The sequence below is a fragment of the Bos indicus x Bos taurus genome, chromosome 23 (genome assembly GCF_003369695.1).
Source record: "Bos indicus x Bos taurus breed Angus x Brahman F1 hybrid chromosome 23, Bos_hybrid_MaternalHap_v2.0, whole genome shotgun sequence".
Classification (NCBI taxonomy): Eukaryota; Metazoa; Chordata; class Mammalia; order Artiodactyla; family Bovidae; genus Bos; species Bos indicus x Bos taurus.
In genome coordinates this window covers 11,287,095-11,307,035 of record NC_040098.1, presented here as the reverse complement: position 1 = coordinate 11,307,035, position 19,941 = coordinate 11,287,095, and the positions used below count along the sequence as shown (strand labels likewise).

General features: G+C 48.1%; 2 protein-coding genes across 6 annotated transcripts in view; one reads left to right on the top strand and one right to left on the bottom strand.

The window, feature by feature from the left end:
* Positions 1–8,706, top strand: part of C23H6orf222 (chromosome 23 C6orf222 homolog) — a 44,212-nt gene extending 35,506 nt beyond the window's left edge. For both annotated transcript variants that reach the window (XM_027524556.1, XM_027524555.1), the window contains exons 7-11: positions 275–512; positions 1,334–1,465; positions 2,279–2,343; positions 3,944–4,186; positions 5,931–8,706. In XM_027524556.1, the coding sequence (XP_027380357.1) occupies positions 275–512; positions 1,334–1,465; positions 2,279–2,343; positions 3,944–4,186; positions 5,931–5,966 (714 nt within the window). In that variant the 3' untranslated portion in view covers positions 5,967–8,706. The remainder of the gene's footprint in view (positions 1–274; positions 513–1,333; positions 1,466–2,278; positions 2,344–3,943; positions 4,187–5,930) is intronic.
* Positions 8,707–10,394: 1,688 nt separating this feature from the next.
* Positions 10,395–19,941, bottom strand: part of PNPLA1 (patatin like phospholipase domain containing 1) — a 56,453-nt gene continuing 46,906 nt past the window's right edge. For 2 of the 4 annotated variants that reach the window (XM_027525070.1, XM_027525069.1), the window contains exons 7-8: positions 17,657–17,735; positions 15,971–16,538 (exon numbers count right to left, since the gene is read on the bottom strand). In XM_027525070.1, coding sequence (XP_027380871.1) covers positions 16,409–16,538; positions 17,657–17,735 — 209 coding nt within the window. In that variant the 3' untranslated portion in view covers positions 15,971–16,408. The other 2 variants (XM_027525068.1, XM_027525067.1) reach the window with 2 other exon arrangements.

Below are 19,941 nucleotides of genomic sequence, written 5' to 3'. Positions count from 1 at the left end.
GACCCTGACCCTCACTTTGGACACCCCCCACAACCTGGCACAGCCCCTCCCCCAATCCTACATCTTGCCAGAGCCTGGCTCCCTTCTCCCTTCCTTCCCGGAGCCTCCCCTAACTGCTGCAGGCTGTGCTTGTCTCCCCAGCTCTGAGCATCATCACCCTTCTCCCCTAACCACACCATCTGGCCCACAGTGGGTCTCCGTTTCTGGGGCTGCTGGTCTCAGCTGACTTGTAAAGTCAGGGGCCCTGACTCAGTTTCCCTTATCTCTCCTGCAGCAACTTCAAGTCCAGGAGCCGGAGGTAGCTGTAGAAAACTTGGCCCCAGCCTACAGGAAGAAATGCCAAGAGAGAAAGTCAAACTTCAGAAAAGCCTTCTATAAAAAACACAGCTCCAAGGACCCCAAGAGAGCGGGGGCTGCAGGTGCTGCCAGCCCAGACTCCCGGCCACCCAAGAAGCCCAGCTTTCTGCCCCTGTGTGTCGGTGGCCATTGGCCCTCCGTCTCCAGCGACTCTGGTGAGCAGACCCAGGGTTGCCATGGTAACAGAGGCTGCCTCTGGCCCCGTGGCTTCCTCCAGGGCAGGGCTGGCCAGACATGTGGTGTACCGTTCAGTCTTGACTTTCACTCTGAGCAGAGTAGGGTGGTGTGGGGGCACAAGAGGAGAAAGGAGTTGGTTGATGCCAGGATTCACCCCCCACAACACACACTTTCCCCCAGCCCATCGTAAACACCTAAAAACAAATATGGTATGAGAGCATCACCATACATAAATCAGAATCACCTGGAAAGGTGATAGAGAAATAGAGACTCAGGTTTGATGAAGTAGGACGTGTCCTGGGCCTCTGCTTTTTCACTACACTAAGGTGTGAGGACCACTGGGGTACAACAATCCCCCCCAACATTGGCAGAGTGCCCGCTGCATGCTGCGTTCACACATACTATCTCATTTAACCCCCCTTACAACTCTCCCAGTTGACAGATAGAAAAAGTGAGGTTCAGACAGGCTAAGGGACTCAGCAAAAGCTTGCCAAGTTAAAGGGGAAGGGGGCTCACTTGCTGAGACTTGTTGGCAGGCCTGCTTGCTTTCCTCCCAGATATAAGGAGGCAGAGGGGGTAGGTGGAAGACAGAATGCGATTCCTGGAGGGACAAAGAGCACTGTGAACTCCTCTGAGGCAGGTCCAGGGGCCTGGGGCTTCCCTGAGGAGCCTGGGAAACCAGGACCCCTCTTAAACCAGAGACTTTGGACAGCTTCTTGTCAGAACCTGGATTCAGTGATGTGCTGGTGGATTTGAGACAGGTGCAAACACATTCACACCAACTCCTCTTTGCCCTCAGATCCGGAGGATCTCGAATTCCAGGGATCCCCACCCACAGAAGGGGAGCCAGTTGGAGCCCCAGAAGCACTCTCCCAGGCCAGAAGCCACAAGCCGGAAGCGGGACGTCAGCTGGATGGAGCGAATGAATCCAGTTAGTGTCACCCTGCTCTCTCCTGGGACAGCTGCCCCGGGGCTTCCCCTTTGCATGGCTTCCACAGGCTGAACCCTAGTAGGGAACTGGGAAGGCAGCTTTACAAATACCCTAGGAGACTCTAGAAGGGCAGAGAGGACAAGGGTTGACCTTTGAACTGGGGCAGAGTTGCAGGTGGACAGCCTTCTTCAGGTAGAGAGTGTCTATCCCTTCTGTGGGATGCCCTTTCACCCCCACGGCATGCCACTGCTTCTCGTGAATGTTTCATGTAAGACTCCTAGCTTGCTCTGGATCTCATAACCAGTGGCCTACTGCGAACAAGCTCCAGTACACTAGGCGCATGGTGTCCAGGGGAAGCCCTGATTTGTAGCCTTTGCAGATTTCTGTGGTATAAAATTCCCACCCTGGCTGATTTCAAGTTGCCAACAGTTTATAACAATGGGTCTCCAAATATTCCGAATATTCATAATTAAGTCTTGGTAAGAGCCGCACCACCCACACGCCATTGTTTATGGCCCAGGCTGATGGTGCAGGCTATTCTGCAGCCTAGATAAGGTCTCAGTTTCCCCATCTGTCAAAATGGAGCTGAATGTGGTGGCAGGTGAGGCTCGGCAGGTCCAAGAGCCTTCTTTGTCTATAAAGCAAAACGAAACAAAACCCTCATGCTCCAGCTCTAGTTGAGGGGAAGATTTTTCTTTGCTCTTCATAACTAATCTGTGTGCTGTGTTTTAGAGGCAAAATACTTCTGGGATCGATGGATGGGTTATTGCAGAACTTGTCAACAGTCCCTCAATCCTTCTTTATTTTTCTTAGAGGAACTGATCATCCAAGAGCTGGTGGCCCTTCTCCAAGAAGTGGATGGCCAATTGGGAAAGCAGGTGAGGAGTGCTAAGTCCCCCCAAGGACTGAACCGGAGTTCAGTCCCCATCTGGGTGACTGTGGCCTGCCCCATAACTTCTGTGAGCCTGTTTTCCCTTTTGCAAAATGGAGTATAAATACCTACTTGCCAACTTTAGTGCATATATAGAATATGCCAGACACACAGCAGAGGAGATCAATGTTAATTTAAAATAACGGAAAGCTCTGTGTCTCCACCTCCCAACCAGGACTTCCCCCTGTCCAAATCATCCTTCAAGTTCAGCTCAAGGAAGCCTCCTTCCCCAAGTCCCTCTGATTTCGTCCTCTATCTGCCCTTCACTTTGTCTTGGCACACGCTTCAGCAATTATAAGGCCTCTAATTCTTTCAAGCTTTTAGAGTTCCCTCTATTGCTAGATAGCTTGTAACATAAGGTTCCTCGCTTTTGAAAACCTCACAGTCTACTTGGAGAGACAGACACAGATCACATACAAAGAGGCAGGTCATAGATGAGTGATCAGTGTGGTGGTTTAGTCACTGAATCATGTCTGACTTTTGTGAACCGGTGGACTGTAGCCCACCAGGCTCCTCTGTCCATGGGATTATCCCAGCAAGAGTACTGGAGTGGGTTGCCATGCCCTCCTTCAGGGGATCTTCCCGACCCAGAGATCAAACCAGCATCTACTGCATTGTAGGTGGTCTCCCGTATTGTAGGTGGTCTCCAGCATTGCAGGCAGATTCTTCACAGCTGAGCCTGTAGCCAATGTTATTGGTACCTCTTCTGGCACCACAGATCACCTGGCCCAGCTCCCGACTACCAGCACCTGCATCCTTTTGCCTGAAGACTGGCCCCTCCAGAGCCATTTACACCCATACAATAGGCCAGTGTGACACTCTCCACCTTGCCAGGAGCAGCCCTCAATCATCGGCTGATGGGAGCTGGTGTGTACATACCCCAGCTCCCTCCCACCTTGAGGGGATAACTGGGGGGCTCCCAAAGTGCCCCAAGGGGATCAGGCTCAGCTGCCAGCCGGAGGGGGTGCTTCCCATTCTTGCCCTCCTGTCTCCACTCCCCCATCTGTGTCTGCCTGGATCACTCACCACAGAAGGGAGCTGCATCTGAGTCCTAGTCTTTGGATCTGCCTCTGGGGGAACCCAACCTAAGACATTTAGGTATTAGGAGGAGGAGGCTTAGGGCGGGAACTGAAATTCACCCAATATCCACTTTTCACAAAACATTAAACTATCTCACTTAATCCTCTCCCCCCAACAATAGTGTGTTGGGGGAAGGTATTATTACCCCCATTTTACACATGACAGAGGCTCAGAGAGGTCACACAGCTAGTGAATCCTATTTAAGCATCCATTATCTGAATCCAAAGACCTGGATTTTGTCTTTTGGGTTTTTTTTCCCCCACTTTGTAGTGCTGCTTGGAGCTGTACCTTGCAGAGCAGATTCTGAGAGGCCAGGGAAGGTGGAGGAATTTAATAAGGCGTGCTGTCCCAGGGACAGGGAGGTGCCCAGCCTGACCACGTGGGGTTGGTGGAGGAGGGGGTGCTAGTGGGAGGGGAGTACCCACCTGCCAGCCACACTGATGGCCTGCCTTCATTTCTGCCTCCAGATCAAGCGACACCCAAGCTTTAAGAAATTTTTATACGAGCCCTCAGTCTCTTCCCTCAGAAAGCTGGTAGCCACGCTGCGCAGCCGAGGGGCCCACACCACTGAGCCCAAGAGAACCTACCCATTCGTTTTTGGCTTGGGAAACCAAGGTGCTGGCAACAATTACCACCCCGTCCTCAGTCTCACAGGCCTACACTACAGGAGACCCAGCTACGGCCAGTTCCCATACGAGGAGGCCCAGCAGGTGAGAACCGGCCCCGTGGTACGGGGCGTGACAGACTCAGATCACAAGGACCTGCTTTGTGTCCTCTCCCCTCCTCTGCTTAGTTCAGGGCTTGTGGGGTCCAGCTCAAATGCCACCTCCTTGTCCAGGCCTTCTGAGACAATTCTGCACCACAGGGGTCTTTATCTTTCCCAGCCTCCCCGCTTTACCTGCTAATAAGCTAATTAGCATCCTCCTTTATTTGGCTCTGGTCTCCAACAGGAGGGGTATTTTCATACTTCTTGATATCAGTATGGAATATTGGACCAGCTACTATCTTAGCTTTACCCTCTTGCTGTTTCAGGGGTTGGGCTGTTTGGCTTGCCAACTGAGACAGTCATAAAATTTAAAGAAAAAAGTACAGTAAGATTACATAAGGGATGGTGAGGTAGATGAGAAGGCTCCCTGGGGCTGTTTGGTTCTGAAAGGCTTCTCAGAGGACATTCTTCAAGGACCTTGCCTTGACTGATTATGAATAGCCTCTCTTCTGCCATCACTCACTCTTTTGATTGGTTTCAGGCTTTCCCTAATAATCCTTCCTTCCCTGAGGCTCTGGAATGGTCCCTGTAGACAGAAAACTTATTACTGAAAACTTATTATCTTTTTTAAAATCTGAATTTTCTGCTGGACTCTAAGTTCTCCCCGCCCTTTTCAAATTCACTTAAGATGACCAGCTTACAAACATTTAACCACTTCTAAAGTGGAGATGGCAACCCACTCCAGTATTCTTGCCTGGAGAATCCCAGGGACGGGGGAGCCCGGTGGGCTGCCGTCTCTGCCGTCTCTGCCGTCTCTGCCGTCTCTGGGGTCGCACAGCGTCGGACACGACTGAAGCGACTTAGCAGTAGCAAAGTGCAGAAACTACTGAGGGAAACTGTGATTTTAAAGCAATGAAACGTCCTATTGGAGTTCGACAAAGTGGACCAGAACTTCCAGATCCAAATGGTCCCCTGGGGAACCAGACCTTTATTGCAATGATGTCAGTCTTACTCAAACCCTTTGTCTCCCCCTGGAATTAACTTTAGAAGCCGTTGTGATAAGTCTCTCAAGAAAGCAGGCCTTATTTCATGATACTTGTATCTCATCATTTCAATGGCTTTCCTGGTGGGAACCCGTTATGACTTTAGACCTCTCTTTTCTCAGACTCACTGTCTTCTCCTGGAGACTAGGGACAATTTGCCCTCTAAGGTGGATTAGGTAACACCGGATGGAGTGATCTGAGCTCTTTGTGGAAGATATTATAGAGACATCAGTTCTGACATCCTCAGTAGCCCTAACACTGTATCTTCTGGTTTTGCTAGCCATTCATTTATTTATTCACTCATTTATCCAATCAGTACCTATTGAGAGCCTCCTATTAGCCCAGCTGTGTAAGATGCCTGTGAAAGGTTCTGAGGGCCTGTGAAAGGTTCTAGTGGAAAAAGACAGACTGTTTACTGATAATAAAAGTAAATATCAATTAAATGCCAAATTAGCGCTGTGGCCAATAAAGCAAGTTGGTTCTGGGAGCCTTCCAGAAGGTAGCAGGCATTGATTTTGACCTTTGAGGATGGAGAGGCTGTAGATGGGGAGAAAGGACCAAGAGGACACTGCAGGCAGGAGGTACTCTGTGAGCAAAGACCCAGAGCTGGGAGCTAGTGGGTTAATGAGAAGTCTGTTGTTATCAGGGTGGGACCCATACGTAATTGGACTATGGCTAAAATCTGTGTTCTTTTTCTCCTCCCAGAACATCACAAGTTCTCAGATCCAGAGTCCAGATTGAAAGCTGTGCTTTGCACTCAAGTTCCCTTGAACTATGCAAACATTAGTAGCTTCAGCCAGGAAACCCTGAAAACGCTCCATGTTCTCCCAATCCAGTGCTTCACAGACATGACTGAAGACAAGCGTGGACAGCCATTCTGTGTCCATGCACCACCGTGGGCTCATTGAGACAGAGAATGAACAAGGTGTTCGTCTACAAAACTGGAGGCAAAGGCCATGGGGGAAAATGCACTGGACTGGGAAATTAGGAGACCAGGACTCCACGTGCTGACCTACCTCCAAACTTGCTGCAAAACCCTGTATAAGTCCCACGTCCTTTCTCCTCTCCAGACCTTGGATTCTGGGCTGGATTAGTGACCCATCAGACCCCTTCTGGTTGTCTTATGCTAAAATATCTCTAAAGAGAGATAGCAAGTGCTTTCACTCTGTGGCTAAATATACCCACCCCACATAGCTGGAAGCAATCTTTAAGTATTGACCAAATGAATGAATGAATGGAACTCCTGAGATCCAGGCAATTCTGCCAGACATTCTCTGGGAGGCCTTGGTCCTCAACTGGAATTGTGAGACCAGTGGTTCTCCTCTGAATTGGTAGTTGGAGAAGAAATGGGGGAGTTACCTCAGTAGGCATTGGTCTAGAGCCCTGGACCAGAAATCAAGGCCTCTGCATTCTGGGGCCAGCCTTAGGGCCTAGTGCTGACTTATGTACCCTTGTTTGTTTGTTTGTTTATCACGTGTTTTCTTGGTTCATCATGGCTAAAAATATGCCCATGTCATGTAGAAGAGCTGCTGATACCTTTTTCAGATGTTAGTTTTTTAAATAAGTCTCTTGCTTCCCTGATAGCTCAGTTGGTAAAGAATCTGCCTGCAATGCAGGAGACCCCAGTTCGATCCCTGGGTTGGGAAGATCCCCTGGAGTAGGAATAGGCTACCCACTCCAGTATTCATGGGCTTCCCTTGTGACTCAGTTGGTAAAGAACCCGCCGGCAATGCGGAAGACCTGGGTTCAGTCCCTGGGTTGGGAAGATCCCCTGGAGAAGGGAAAGGCTGCCTACTCCAGTGTTCTGGCCTGGGGAATTCCATGAACTGGATAGTCCATGGGGTCGCAAAGAGTCGGACATGACTGAACGACTTTGACTGACTTTAGTTTTAAAAATACATCTATGCTTAGTCTCTCACCTGAACATCCACATGCCCGTGACAGCTGTGCAGCTACAGGGATCACATAATCTATTCAGCTTCCCAACAGTACTTAGTGCCCATATGGATTTGTAGACCCTCCCAGGAACCCTGCAGCCTCTAGATGGGGAAGCAGCAGAATGGGGTCAACTGGCCTTTCTTAGAATCCTCTTAGCCCTTTGTCCATTGGAGAAGGAAATGGCAAGCCACTCCAGTGTTCTTGCCTGGAGAATCCCAGGGACGGCAGAGCCTGGTGGGCTGCCGTCTGTGAGGTTGCTCAGAGTCGGACACGACTGAAGCGACTTAGCAGCAGCAGCAGCCGCCAGCAGCCCTTTGTCCTGTAATTCTACAACCAAGAAATGAAGCTGATGCCTTTCAGCTCTGCCATCTCATGTTTTGCTTGTTTAGTCGCTAAGTCATGTCTGACTCTTTGTGACCCCGTGGACTGTAGCCTGCCAGGCTCCTCTGTCCATGGGTTTCTCCAGGCAAGATCACTGGAGTGGGTTACCATTTCCTCCTCCAGGGGATCTTCCTGACCCAGGGATCAAACTTGCATCTCCTCCATTGGCAGGCAAATTCTTTACCACTGAGCCACTTGGGAAGTCCAAATAATCCATGCAATGATATTTAAAACTAAATTTGGAAATTGAATGGGGTTCAATCGTGGGGATTTGCCAAAAGTCACTAAGAAAATCAGCACAAAGAGTTCTGGAATTACACAGTGCCATGTCTATATACGTTGCTAATCTTATGATAGCTACAATCTGGGTAGTTTTCAGGAAATGGGAGAGGGCTTCAAGCTAGATTGCCAGGGAGGGTTGAATGAGTGTGTACTGCTCAAGAGCACCAAACTGCAGGAGACATTGACTCCTGAGACATTGTGGATTTATAGATTTATGATGATGATTTTCCAGCTGATGGCAGAAAAGTATCTTGAGAAATGGGCTCCTTTTTGTTTTTGCACCAAAGCAAGGTTTTGTCTTCTACACAGCTCAACAGTTCCAACAGCCTGGCTCAGTTGGTCAACTGGGCATGTGTCTATTATCTGCATGAATGCTTGACAGGGCTATGAACACAGCCCTCTAACACTGCCTAGAACACATGGCCATCGGGGAGAGGGTGTTAGAACCTGGATGGCCAACCCATCTTTGTTATCCTTGGTGGACACTGTCTTGCTCTTATGACGAGCCCCATAGGGTAGAGCTGAGGTGGGGGAGAAGCCAAGGGCAGAGAGACTTGGGCACTTAGCAGGGACTGGCCTCAAACTTGAGGCAAAGTTTTAGATTCTGAAAGTCATTTAGTGTTATTGCTGCTCCCAAGAAGTGGGGGAGGTTTATTTATTTTATGGATTCATTTTAGGCAGTGTTCAGGAACACAGCACTAAAATGTGAAAGATCAGAATCAGTTTTGAGAAGGTCAGGCACCTTCTGTACAGAGTTTCTTATTTGAAATGATGCTCTTTAAGTTATGTAAGTATTTGGTATGAGTTTTCGATGCTGGCATCTGAGTCTCATTTTTGTACTGTGTTATCTGAGCAAATAAAGAAACTGGTTTGCACAGAAGTCTGACTTGGATTGGATTATTCACCGTGGAAGCAAGATGGAGCCACCTGCCATGTCCAGGCCAGTCCAGAGCCTGCAAGGTTGCGGGGGTCTGCCTCTTTTTTCCTGCCTGGGGGCCCTGTCCAGATGCTATTCAGGTGTCCCATCCTTGTGGTGCCAACTTGCTGAGGCAGTGGAAAAAAAAAAAAAAAAGCTGCCCTGTCTTGAGCATTGGGTGACCTGGGTTTTAATCCAGCTGCCTTCAGGCTGATGACCTTGGAGACAAGATTCTTGCCTTCCAGACCCGCCATTCTACAACTCTGTGATTCTTCAGGTGACAGTGAATTGTATGTCCGGGAAAATCTGGGCCAGTCCTAATGCTGCATCATCTGTCCTATTGATTCCTAAACTCTGGTACCCAAACTCGGCCACTCAAACCAGGATAAAAATGGACAGAATACAGCGCCTGGTTTTTGGTCCAGAAAATGTGGTCTCCATTGAAAGTCATCTAAAGCCTCCTTTCCCCTGTCTCAGATAACATGTGAGTTCTTCCAGCAGCAACCTGAGGAAAGGGAACTTGTATGCATAGCTTGTCTTCTTTCAAAAGTTAAGTTTCCTTTCCCCAGCTCTTGAAGGTGTGCCTTAATGCTCTGAGAAGGGCAGGAGACAGCCACACTACCATTGTCTCACGGACGAGGACGCTGAGGCTGGGAGTGCCCCAGGTCATATAGCCAGCGACAGACAGAGCCACCGAGGGCCCTGTTCTGAGAGCCTCTGTAGTGCCCGCCCACCCTCAACCAACATTTCTGTGTCGGGTCTAGTGTTAGCTCTGTGGAATCCACAGACGCAAGACACGACCCCTGCCCTCGGGACACTCACAGGCCTCACTGGCTGCAGTGCCAGTCTTGTGCCAGGAGGAATACAGGACCGTGGGGTTCCCTCCACTCACCTTGGAGGCCTCAAGAGCACTGAGGCACAGGGGAGACCCTGCTGCTTTGAAAGGCTTTTGAAAGGTGGGCGAGTGATAACAGGACATAATTAACTAACCTCTTAGTGTCCTGACAAGTCAGGAGGCTAACTGGGTGGGTCAGAGATACGTGTGGGAATTCTCTGGTAGTTCAGTGGTTAGGACTCCAACTTCACTGCCAAGGGCGCAGGTTCAATATCTGGTCAGGGAACTAAGATCCTGTGCAATCTGGGTGGCAAAAAAACAAAACAAAAAAACCCAACTCCACAAAAAAACAAACCCAGAGATAATGGGGTAAGGGGGTCAGCAGAGAACTGGCTGAGTTTGGGCGTTAGCTGGGCCGCAGGGGGTGCGTCACTCAGATACGCTTGTTTGGAAAACTAGCAAGTGTTCTGGCCTTGGCACCAATGACACCTTCTGATTTCAAAACACAACCCATTCCTGTTGCTGTTTTCTTTGGTTTTTTTTCCCAAGGCATAAAAAGGAGAGAGGAACTATTAAGGCTGCTAAAATTAGCAAAGAAAAATATGGGTGGCCCAGTTAAACCTGAACCTCAGACAACAAATAATTGCAATGCTGGGGGTACCCTGACACGAGGTAATTATTCATTGTTTATCTGAAATTAAAATTTAACAAGGAGTCCTGTATCTTTTTTTTTTTTTTTCTCTAGCCACCCTGGAATTCAGGCAAGAACAATTCTCTAACTACCTCAGAGCATCTGGGCTCAAATACAGGCTTTGAGTTAGAGCAATAGTTAATATTATATTCAGTTCTCCTTTTCACACCAGGGAATAAGCATTCCTGAGTTGCGCAAGATTGCAACCCTCCCTCCCGGCTCACATTCCCAGGGCCTCTGGGCACACAGTCACTCGCAAACAGCAAGACCTTCTTAGGGAAAGGACTGAAGACAGCAGGGCTGCTCCACCTGACTCCCGGGGCTCCTCTCTTGACTGGCGGGGCCACAGAACTGAACAAGGCAGCGGACACTAGAACACCTGAGATTTGGTTCCTCTCAGGCCTCTCAAAGGTACTTAGATTCCTCCAGGGAGATCCGTCTGAAGAAGATGTGTGTGGACTCTTGTTCCCTCACATGGTCCTGTTCCGTGTAGGGTCCACCCGTCTCCATGCCATAGCCTCCCACCCACCTTAGATGGGCTTAGATTTGCATGCGTCCTTCTCAGGGGCCACAGTGCAGGGCTGTCTTCCACCTAGTCTTCTAGGATTTGCATTCTAGGATTTGTTGAGCAAATGCATCTGAGGCCTGTGGACAGCCTGTTTTTCCTTACTGGGTCTGGCTGGAGCCAGAGGTTATCCACAAGCAGTGAGTTAATTTTATTTTTTTTTTCCGGACAGGCTGCAAAAATTGAAGTTAAAGGCCTCCTTCTTGTGGACCGTTTTCACTGAGGTGTGAACAGCAGACAGAGTCTGCCCTCATCTGGGCTGGGAAAGGGGAGGGGAGGGCACACACGGCTTCCCATTTCCTCTGTCAGCACAGCAGGACTTGGGGAAGGCCAGGGCCACCCGCTCCCCCAGCTGCACCAGTAATCCCCGGGGTAAAAGCTGGTAAAGGCTTCTGGCCAGGTCAGCGCCTCCAAGGGATTCCCGTGAGTGGCCGAGATAGAGTCCGCTGGTTTCAGGTCAAGCCTTTTGTGTACTGTGTGAACAAAAAACAAATAGCAGGAGAAGATGTGGTCTCTTGACACCGCAGGAAACAGGAAAGGGTGTCCATGGCTCAGCTCTGCCTGACCCCCGACAGTTTTGCCCCGTGGATGAACTCCTGGGGGAGGACGAGGATCTCAAAGAAGCAAACTCAGGCCGGGTTGGGAGGAGGACTCAGAGCCCAGCTGCCTGGGAGGAGGCTGTGCTGCTCACTCTTACTGTCTGTTCTGACGTCCATCTGTCTGTCCAGAGCAGAGTAGTGGAAGGACCCAAGGGAAGCTGGGAGGATGTTTAGACAAGGAGGCTCTTGCCTGGGGGAAGCAGGACCCTCTACCCCAACAGCCTTGGTGGTGGGTGGGACCCCGGTCCTTGCAAGGCCTGGGGTGAAAGGAGGGCGTCTGAGAACAGTGAGGAGGAGAAGGTTCAGCCTCGCGGGCATCAGGTTCTCTCCCGTTTCAGCTCAAGTTTCCTCTCTCGGCTCACAGTTTCCTAGAAAAAGGACACAAATTCATCATCTCCAAGTCCCAAATCTAGTACTCCCCTCCCCTTATATCCACTGAGACCACAGCTCACAGCTGCATATGCTTTGGGCATCCTGAGCAAATAGCCACATTGATATGTGGAAATAGGAAATCTCAATTTGTATCAAAAGCCAGTTCGAGGGTTTACTTTGTCATACAAGTGGTCTTCTGCAAAAGCAGAGTTCTATTTGCAAAGCAGGAGTTGGTGAAAGCATGTTTGCCATTTTTTTTGACTTACAAAAGTCTGGTTGATATTTGGTTTTTCAGGAAGAGGTGGAGGGGTCTCCAGTATGCTGAGTACAGTCGTGTGGACTGCACACTGAACAAGGATACACTGCCAGTACAAAAGGGCAGGCACTCACAGACATACTGATGCTGCATGTCATTCATACAGTGTTCAAGCAGTCAGTAATCAATTGTTCAAAAAAAATCAGCACATTACAGCAACTTTCCAGCAGGTGGCAGTCAAGTTCTCAAGGAGAGGGTGCTCTTTTCTTGGTGCACAAGGCTTTCTACAGGCTAGTGCTGGCCTCGACCCTTGACCAGGAAGAGGCAGGTGGGGGCAGAAAGAAAGATGGGCTGACGGGGCTCAGAGGTCACCACAGCATCCTGGCACAGGACCGGCAGTGTCTGGCCCCCAGGGACACCCTGGGGAGTTCCACACCTCGGGGCAGCTGTATTCCTGGATGCGGCTGGGATGAGGCTTATAGGCGACCCAAACTGTCTCAGAGGTGGAGGTCAGGGAGAAGTCAAGTGGGCAGGGGGCAGACCTGGATGTGAAAAGCCAAGGAAGCACACGTGAGGGGAAATGAGACCAGAAGGGGGAACTGGGAATCCTGATTTCCAAGCCCTCCTCCGCTTGCTGTGTGACCCTGAGCCAGTCACTTACCCTCTCTGGAAAACGGCAGGGAGACACCTACAGAACTCATCCTGGGGAAATGCTGGGATGTGGATTTGGGGTATTTGTGGATAATTTTCAAATCTGACTGTGTCATTCTGTTGTTTAAATCCTCTCATGACTCCCCAGCAACACAGACAAAGTTCTTTAGCATGGCATCCAAGCCAGACTGACCTGCCCCTTGCCATGCATCCGAGCGCCTCTCCAGGCCTCTCCCTGCCCAAATGGAGGGGCCACACTAGACCCTGTGACTTCTGACCCTCACTCCAGCGCTCCTTCTACCCTGGAGGCTGGACCACTTAATGGCCAACATCAAAATCCTGATGACAGAGGTTCCTGATCCAGATGCTGGCTCTGCCATCTACCAACTGTGTAACTTTGGGCTTGTTACTTAGCCTGTCTGTGCCACAGTGCTTGGAATATAATAACTACTATGTAACTTTTAGCTATTATTAAATTCACCGATTAAAAATTTTTCATTGGATTATAGTTGATTTCCAAGGTTGTATAAATTTATCTTTGAATAGGGGGAGGTTCCATAGTAACTCAAAGGAAAGATTCTCTAATAGTGGAAATTTGGGGAGTCTGACACTTGGTCTGTGGTTAAGAACCTGCTTGCCTATGCAGGGGACACAGGTTTTGATCCCTGGTCTGGGAAGATCCCACATGCTGCGGAGCAACGAAGTTGGTGCGCCGCAAGAACCGAGCCCAACGTCTAGAGCTCGTGAGCTGCAACAACTGAAGTCTGAGTGCCTTGAGCCCATGCTCCACAACAGAAGCTACCACAGTGAGAAGCCCGTGCCCTGCAACTAGAGAGTTGCCTCTGCTTGCTGCAAGTAGAGAAAGCCCACACACAGCAACAAAGACCCAGTACAGTCAAAAATAAATAAACATTAAAAAAAAAAAAGGATGTGAGTAGCAATCAGCAAGACGGATCTCCTTCTTTTCCATCTGTAGCCTGCAAGCAGTATTTCAGTTTCTCTTTCTACTTGTCTTTCTACTTTGAGGCCAGTTACACATCCTGAGTCAGATGACCACTGAACTTTTACTAGAGGAGAGATAAGGCCAGCAGAGGACAGCCAGGCTGATACATCTATCTAGCCATGCTCCAGGAGAAGAGCATATCTGGCATTACTGCTGATCCTGAATAAAAGGGACAGGGACAGACTTGACCCCAAGCTGTAAGCCTAGGCAGAGCTATTGTAGCCAATTCACAGACCTATGAAAGAGAAAAGTCAAATGTTTGTTTTGTATTCCACTGAGATCTTGGCCGGGGCAGTGCGGGAAAGAGTGCTGTTTGTTATACAGCATTATCAAAACAGCAAGAACTGACTAATACAACCCATGCCAGAGTATAGATTGAACATTTGATTTAAAACAGACACAGACACACCCAGAACATCTATCCTGAGCTTTTATTCTAGACTCTTTCCTCTGCCAGGAGACCAGGAGTTTCCCCAGGACTAGCCAGTGGATGTGGCAGCGTCTCCTGTGACTGTAGTTTCGGAACAGGTCTTTCCTCTTGCTGGATCACTTCTGTTTTTCTATGCCTTTTATATACATATACATATATACATATATATATATATATATATATATATATATATATATATATTTCCCCCCGCCCTGTCCCCTAACCTTGTCTTTGAAACTCATAGCAATAAATCTGCAAGGAATTGCTTAAGATCAATTGGTATATTGCCTCCAGTAGTTTCATCAACTTGTTCTATAAAGGAACACGGCACACAAGATGTGTGACTCATCAACAACAAGGTTTCCCACAGCTTGTGAAAATCGTTTTGTTTGTTTTTATCACATCCTGCTTCTTTGTACAACACCTTGATTCCTAGAAGTTTATCAACCAAGGAAGCTTTGGCTGAAGCGCACGGTTCCCACTCTTCTGAGCATGGAAAGAGGTGTGGCTCTGGAGTCAAAGAGCCAAGTCTGGACCTGGCTCCCAGAGAGCACCCCAGCTGCAGGGAAGCTCCCCACATCCAAGGCAGACCTTCCTACACCCTCACGACCACACCTGACCCTGAGCTCCTGGAGACAGACTCAAAGGTCAGGGAAGTGTTGAGGCTGGAGACCAAGGAACAGAGTGACTAATTCCAGGCTGCACTGATCCCACCCATACGTTCCAGAAACCAGCGACTGCCCTGAGTCCTACACCCTTGCTGTGCACTCAGTTGCTCAGTCATGTCCAACTTTTTTGCAGTCTCATGGACTGTAACCCACCAGGCTCCTCTGTCCATGGAATTTTCCAGGCAAGAATACTGGAGTGGGTCGCCATTTCCTTCTCCAGGGGATCTTCCCAACCCAAGGATCAAACCCATGTAAATCAAACTTTAGGGTAAATCTTCAAAGTTGGGGATCAAGTTGAATTTATCTTGCTTTTTTTCGGCCACACCATGAGGCATGCAGGAGCTTAGTTTCCTGACCAGGGATTGAACCTGTGCCCCCTGCATTGAGAGCACAGAGTTACCACTGGACCACCAGAGAAGTCCCTTATACTGCCATGGCAAACATTATTGGCTGTATCAGCCCATATCTTTTTTTTTTTTGGCTATGCCCTGCAGCATGCAGAACTTCCTTGACAAGGGATTGAACCCATGGCCCCTGCTTTGGGACCGTGGAGTCTTAACCACTAGACTACCAAGGAAGTCCCTGAATTCGTCTTTGATATCCCCAGAACGTGGAAGAGTGCTTGGCATTTGTGCTGTGCTTAGTAGCTCAGTTGTGTCTGACCCTTTGTGACCCCATGGCATTTAGTAGGTGCTCGATAACGTTTGACTAATTAAGCCAAAACAATCTAATAGAGTCAGAAGCAATTAGAAGCAGGCCTACATTGGTCAGGACTTTAAGCTGTAGGTTGGCAAGAGTTAGGAACTCTACATGGTGAGTTACATGAGCACCCACAGCTTGGGTTTTTAAGAACAGTTCTTTTTTTCCCCGCTCTGGGATAAGGAATGGGCTTCCTAGGTGGTGCTGGTGGTAAAGAACCTGTCTGCCAAAGTAAGAGACAGAAGAGACATAGGTTTGATTCTTGGCTTGGGAGCATCCCCTGGAGAAGGGCATGGCAACCCACTCCAGTATTCTTGCCTAGAGAACTCCATGGACAGAGGAGTCTGGCAGGCTAGAGTCCATAGGATCACAAAGAGTCAAACACGACTGAAGTGACTTTAGCACGGGGCAAGGAATAAATAGCAACTTTATTCCAGAAGATATCAGATGGACTAGTGGTCTAGTGGACGACTTTATTCCAGAAGATAGCAGATTGGACTAGTGGACAACTTTAATATTCTTTAAGTAGAGTTCTATTCAGAAGCTAAGAAGTAGCTAGTTAACTTCTAGGAGTTATAACCATAATATCTACTAATTATTGACTACTATCACACATCTTGCACTCTGCGAAGCAAGTTACACAGTTGACCTAGTTAAACCCTCACAACAGCCTTACAAGTTGGTATTAGCCCTATTTTACTAGGAGATAGAGGCTCAGAAAGACCAAGAGTCCTAAGCACGCTCCCTGGGTGAGACTGTGGCTGAACAGGAATGTTATGTTGGGTTCATCCAACTCCGAAGCCCAGCTCCTCATCCTGATCCTTACTGACCCCCCTCACTACCCCTATAATCTTCCTGCAGCCGTTCCCTTTGTGGAATTAGAGACATTAATCATGCTCACTGCACTTTGCTGCCTGTTTTCTTGCTTCGTGGATGTCTTAAGCAGCCTTTTCTGGTGCCACTTGTCTTTTGTTTGTTCTTCTTGAATACCTTGCTCACCCAGTTGGACTCTTCAGCAGGCCTCTCCCTGGACAAAGAGATGAAGTCATGGTTGCTTAATGACAGGGCTCCACTCCAGCTCAGAAGGTAGACAGACACACAGTGTTATGATTCTCAACCCCAGCTGAACATCAGAGTTCCCCAGTGAACTTTCACTTTGTAATCAATGAATGTTTACCTAAGGAACATCATAGCCACTAGTCAAATGAAACTCAAACTTTTATACAGTTACATATCAATGCAATAAAGTAAGCTATCATGTGAATAAAATGCATAATTTATGTCCAAGCACAAAATTATGTATGTAAACTTTTTCCAAAAATTTTATAATTAAAACTATACTTAATGTGAGAAGCAGGTATGTTTTAATATCCTGGATATGATACCAAGTGACAAGTGCCTTGGGCCCTTTTCTCTGATGGTGGCCATAGGAAAACTCAGCCACTGCCAGAGCTACCCCAAGGAGGGGAGGGATGAGGTTGGTGAATAACAACACCCTGATTTACTCTCTGATCTCCTGCTGGTGCCTTCCACCGGCCAACCCCACTGGCATTCAGTCAGCAAGGGAGCCTGGGTATTGTGATTCCCAGAGAGGTTAAAAAGAAAAAAAACCTTCCCCAGCCGTCTCGTAATAGTTGCAAGGGTAACAACAGAGCACATGTTACACAACCCAGATGGTTGAGGTGCATTATGAAAGAAGATTTTCTGGAGACAATCTGCAACATAGCAGTATTAGCCCCCTTCTTATGCTGTTAGAAAATAATTTGGATTAAGGGAGATTTGGGGTAGAATTCCCTTAATTTATACTGTGCAGGAACCACCCAAGGCTAGGGTGCAGCAGGCCTGCCAGCTCTCTTGACCTGAGACATCCCCAAGAGTCAGGTATGAGGAAGCGTGCACACTCCCCCACCGCATCCAGAGGAGGTACACTCCCAGTGCGCACAGCGGCGACTGGGACTGACACTGTCGGGAGGAACAGACTCGTGTCCCCGTGTCCCCCCACTGAAGGAGAGAGAAGGGAGGCAGTGGTCTGTAATCACATCCAAAGAGGATCCCCAGGCAGCTAAAGAGATGGAAAGTATCATTTAGCTGGGCCCCCTCCCCGACCGAAGGAAAGAAACTGTCCCCAGTCAAGGAGATACTCACACTGCGTGAGGTTTGCTGGTGGTTTCCTTCACATTAGCCAGAGGCACGGTGCTTTTCAAATTTGAAGAGGCAAAGGGAGCTACAGCCAAAAATAAAAATATAGAAGATGTGAGTGAGATGGGGACGGCGAGGAGGAGTACTTAGTCATTTCTGAAATAACAATAAGAAGAAAGTGAGAATGTTTAGAAACTCTTTTTCTTAAATTCTCGTATTTGGGACCAGAATCATATTTGGGGACTTGACTGAGATCCAGGGCAACAGCATCTGCGGGAAGGCCTGAAGCTAACCCTTGACATAATATTATCAACAATTCTGTCCTGAAAAGCAGCCAGTTGTGTTAGGGAAAGTTTTCAAGAAAATCCCCCACAGGGGCCTGAACCTTCCATCATCTGCTTTCTGTAATGCTTTTTTTGTCTTCTTTACTGGAATAGGAAATAGAAATCATTTCATGACCAGTATTCTTTTCAAAATTTTTTGGCCATGCTGCGGCCATGTGGGATCTTAGTTCCCTTGACCAGGGATCAAATCCACTCCCCATGCATCGGAGGCGTGGAGTCTTAACCACTGGACCACCATGGAAGTCCCATCATGGCCACTATTCTTAAGTAAGCTCTCTGCATGTTTCCGACGAGTATGGGGATATATAATACATGAATATTAAGGTGTAATTATGTAACACATGTAAATGATAATAATATGGAATAAATTAGCACATTCATCTATCTGAGGAACTTGGAGACCTTTCATCTGGGGACCTGCTGGCTGTCCCTCACTTGCCCAGATCTATTTGTGGTTCCTTTGTTTATGGATTTTCCCCAGGACTTTCTGCAACACTCCCACCCCCAACAATAACATGGCAAAACAACAAATAACATGAACCCCTGGGAGCGGCACTCTGTCCAACTCCCCCTGATGGCCTCAGATGTCACTGCTGAGACCCAGCAGGGCTTCTCGACCTGAGGACTCCGGACGCCACCGGCCAGGCAAGTCTTTGGTGTAAGGGTTGAGCACTGTAGGATGTTTAGCAGCATCCCTGGCTTCTCCCGACTACGTTCCCCACCAGGTGACAACCAAAAATGTCCCCAGATGCTGCCAAATGTCTCCTGGGGTAATATTGCCTCTAGTGGAAAATCACTGGGCTATCTGTGCCCTCTGCCCACCCCCGATACAAGTGAGGAATGCCAACTCCAGACTCATGATTGTTCAGGCCCCTGAAGATGGCTGGCTTTAAGCACTGGTGTGATAACATAAAATAAATGCATTTCATTTAACTGGGAATAAGAAAGCAAGTGAAACACTTTGACCAACTTTCTGACTCCTAAGTTCTGGTATTTTTGTCTTGTGATTGAAAAGAATCAAAGTGAACCTATTTAAAAAAAAAAAAAAGGGAAGAAAGGAAGACAAGAAAAGAAAAACGAAAACAAAATAAAAGGCAAAGTGAACCTATTCCCAAAGAGAGAAAGAAAAAAAGGAAAGAAAAGAAAAACAGAAAAGCCAAAATGAACTCACTCCAGAAAAAGGAGGGGGTCACACCTGACCTGGGGCAGAATCACAAATAAGGAAGCCTTGCTAACCTGTGCTACTATTTATCATAATAACTATGAAAGCCCGACCGATGGACCATGAAGGCCCTACAGCCTGGCCTCACTCCATCACTTGGACCTCTCTCCGTTGGTTCCCACCCAGACCACCTACAGTGGCCAATCAGGTGTCGCCTTTACATTGAAGGTGCCTTATACCTTCCTTCTCTGCACCCGGACCTCTAGAATAAACAAAATCTGAAATGTTCTTTCTACTTGGTCAGATCCCACAAACCACAGTTGTCAAAATCCTGCCCCTTTCAAATTACCCCTCACCTCCGAGAAGCCTTCCTTATTTCCCCCCAGAGAGAGGTGATCTTATTCTCTGTAAGTACCCTCAACACTGTTTTTGTTGGTTACACAGTACGTGAGAATTTCTTCTTGTATTTTTGAAGTTAGCATCCATGCCATTCCCTCTGTCGGAAGGGAGATTTCCTGAGAGTGAGGAATTGAGAACAGTTCACCTTTGAAGCCCCCAGAGAGGGTCTTCTCAAACTATCTGTACTGAAGAACCAATTTCTAAAAATCATACTTACAATCCATAATGGACTAGTACTTTGGTAAAATGTATTACAAATGAACTACAAATGAACTAGTAGGAAATGATGAAACTCTTGGATGTCACGGCTCTATCTTATTGCTATAAACATTTCAAAATGCTTGCTCTCACTTTCTGCACTCATCTCATTGTGCACAAGTAACAGA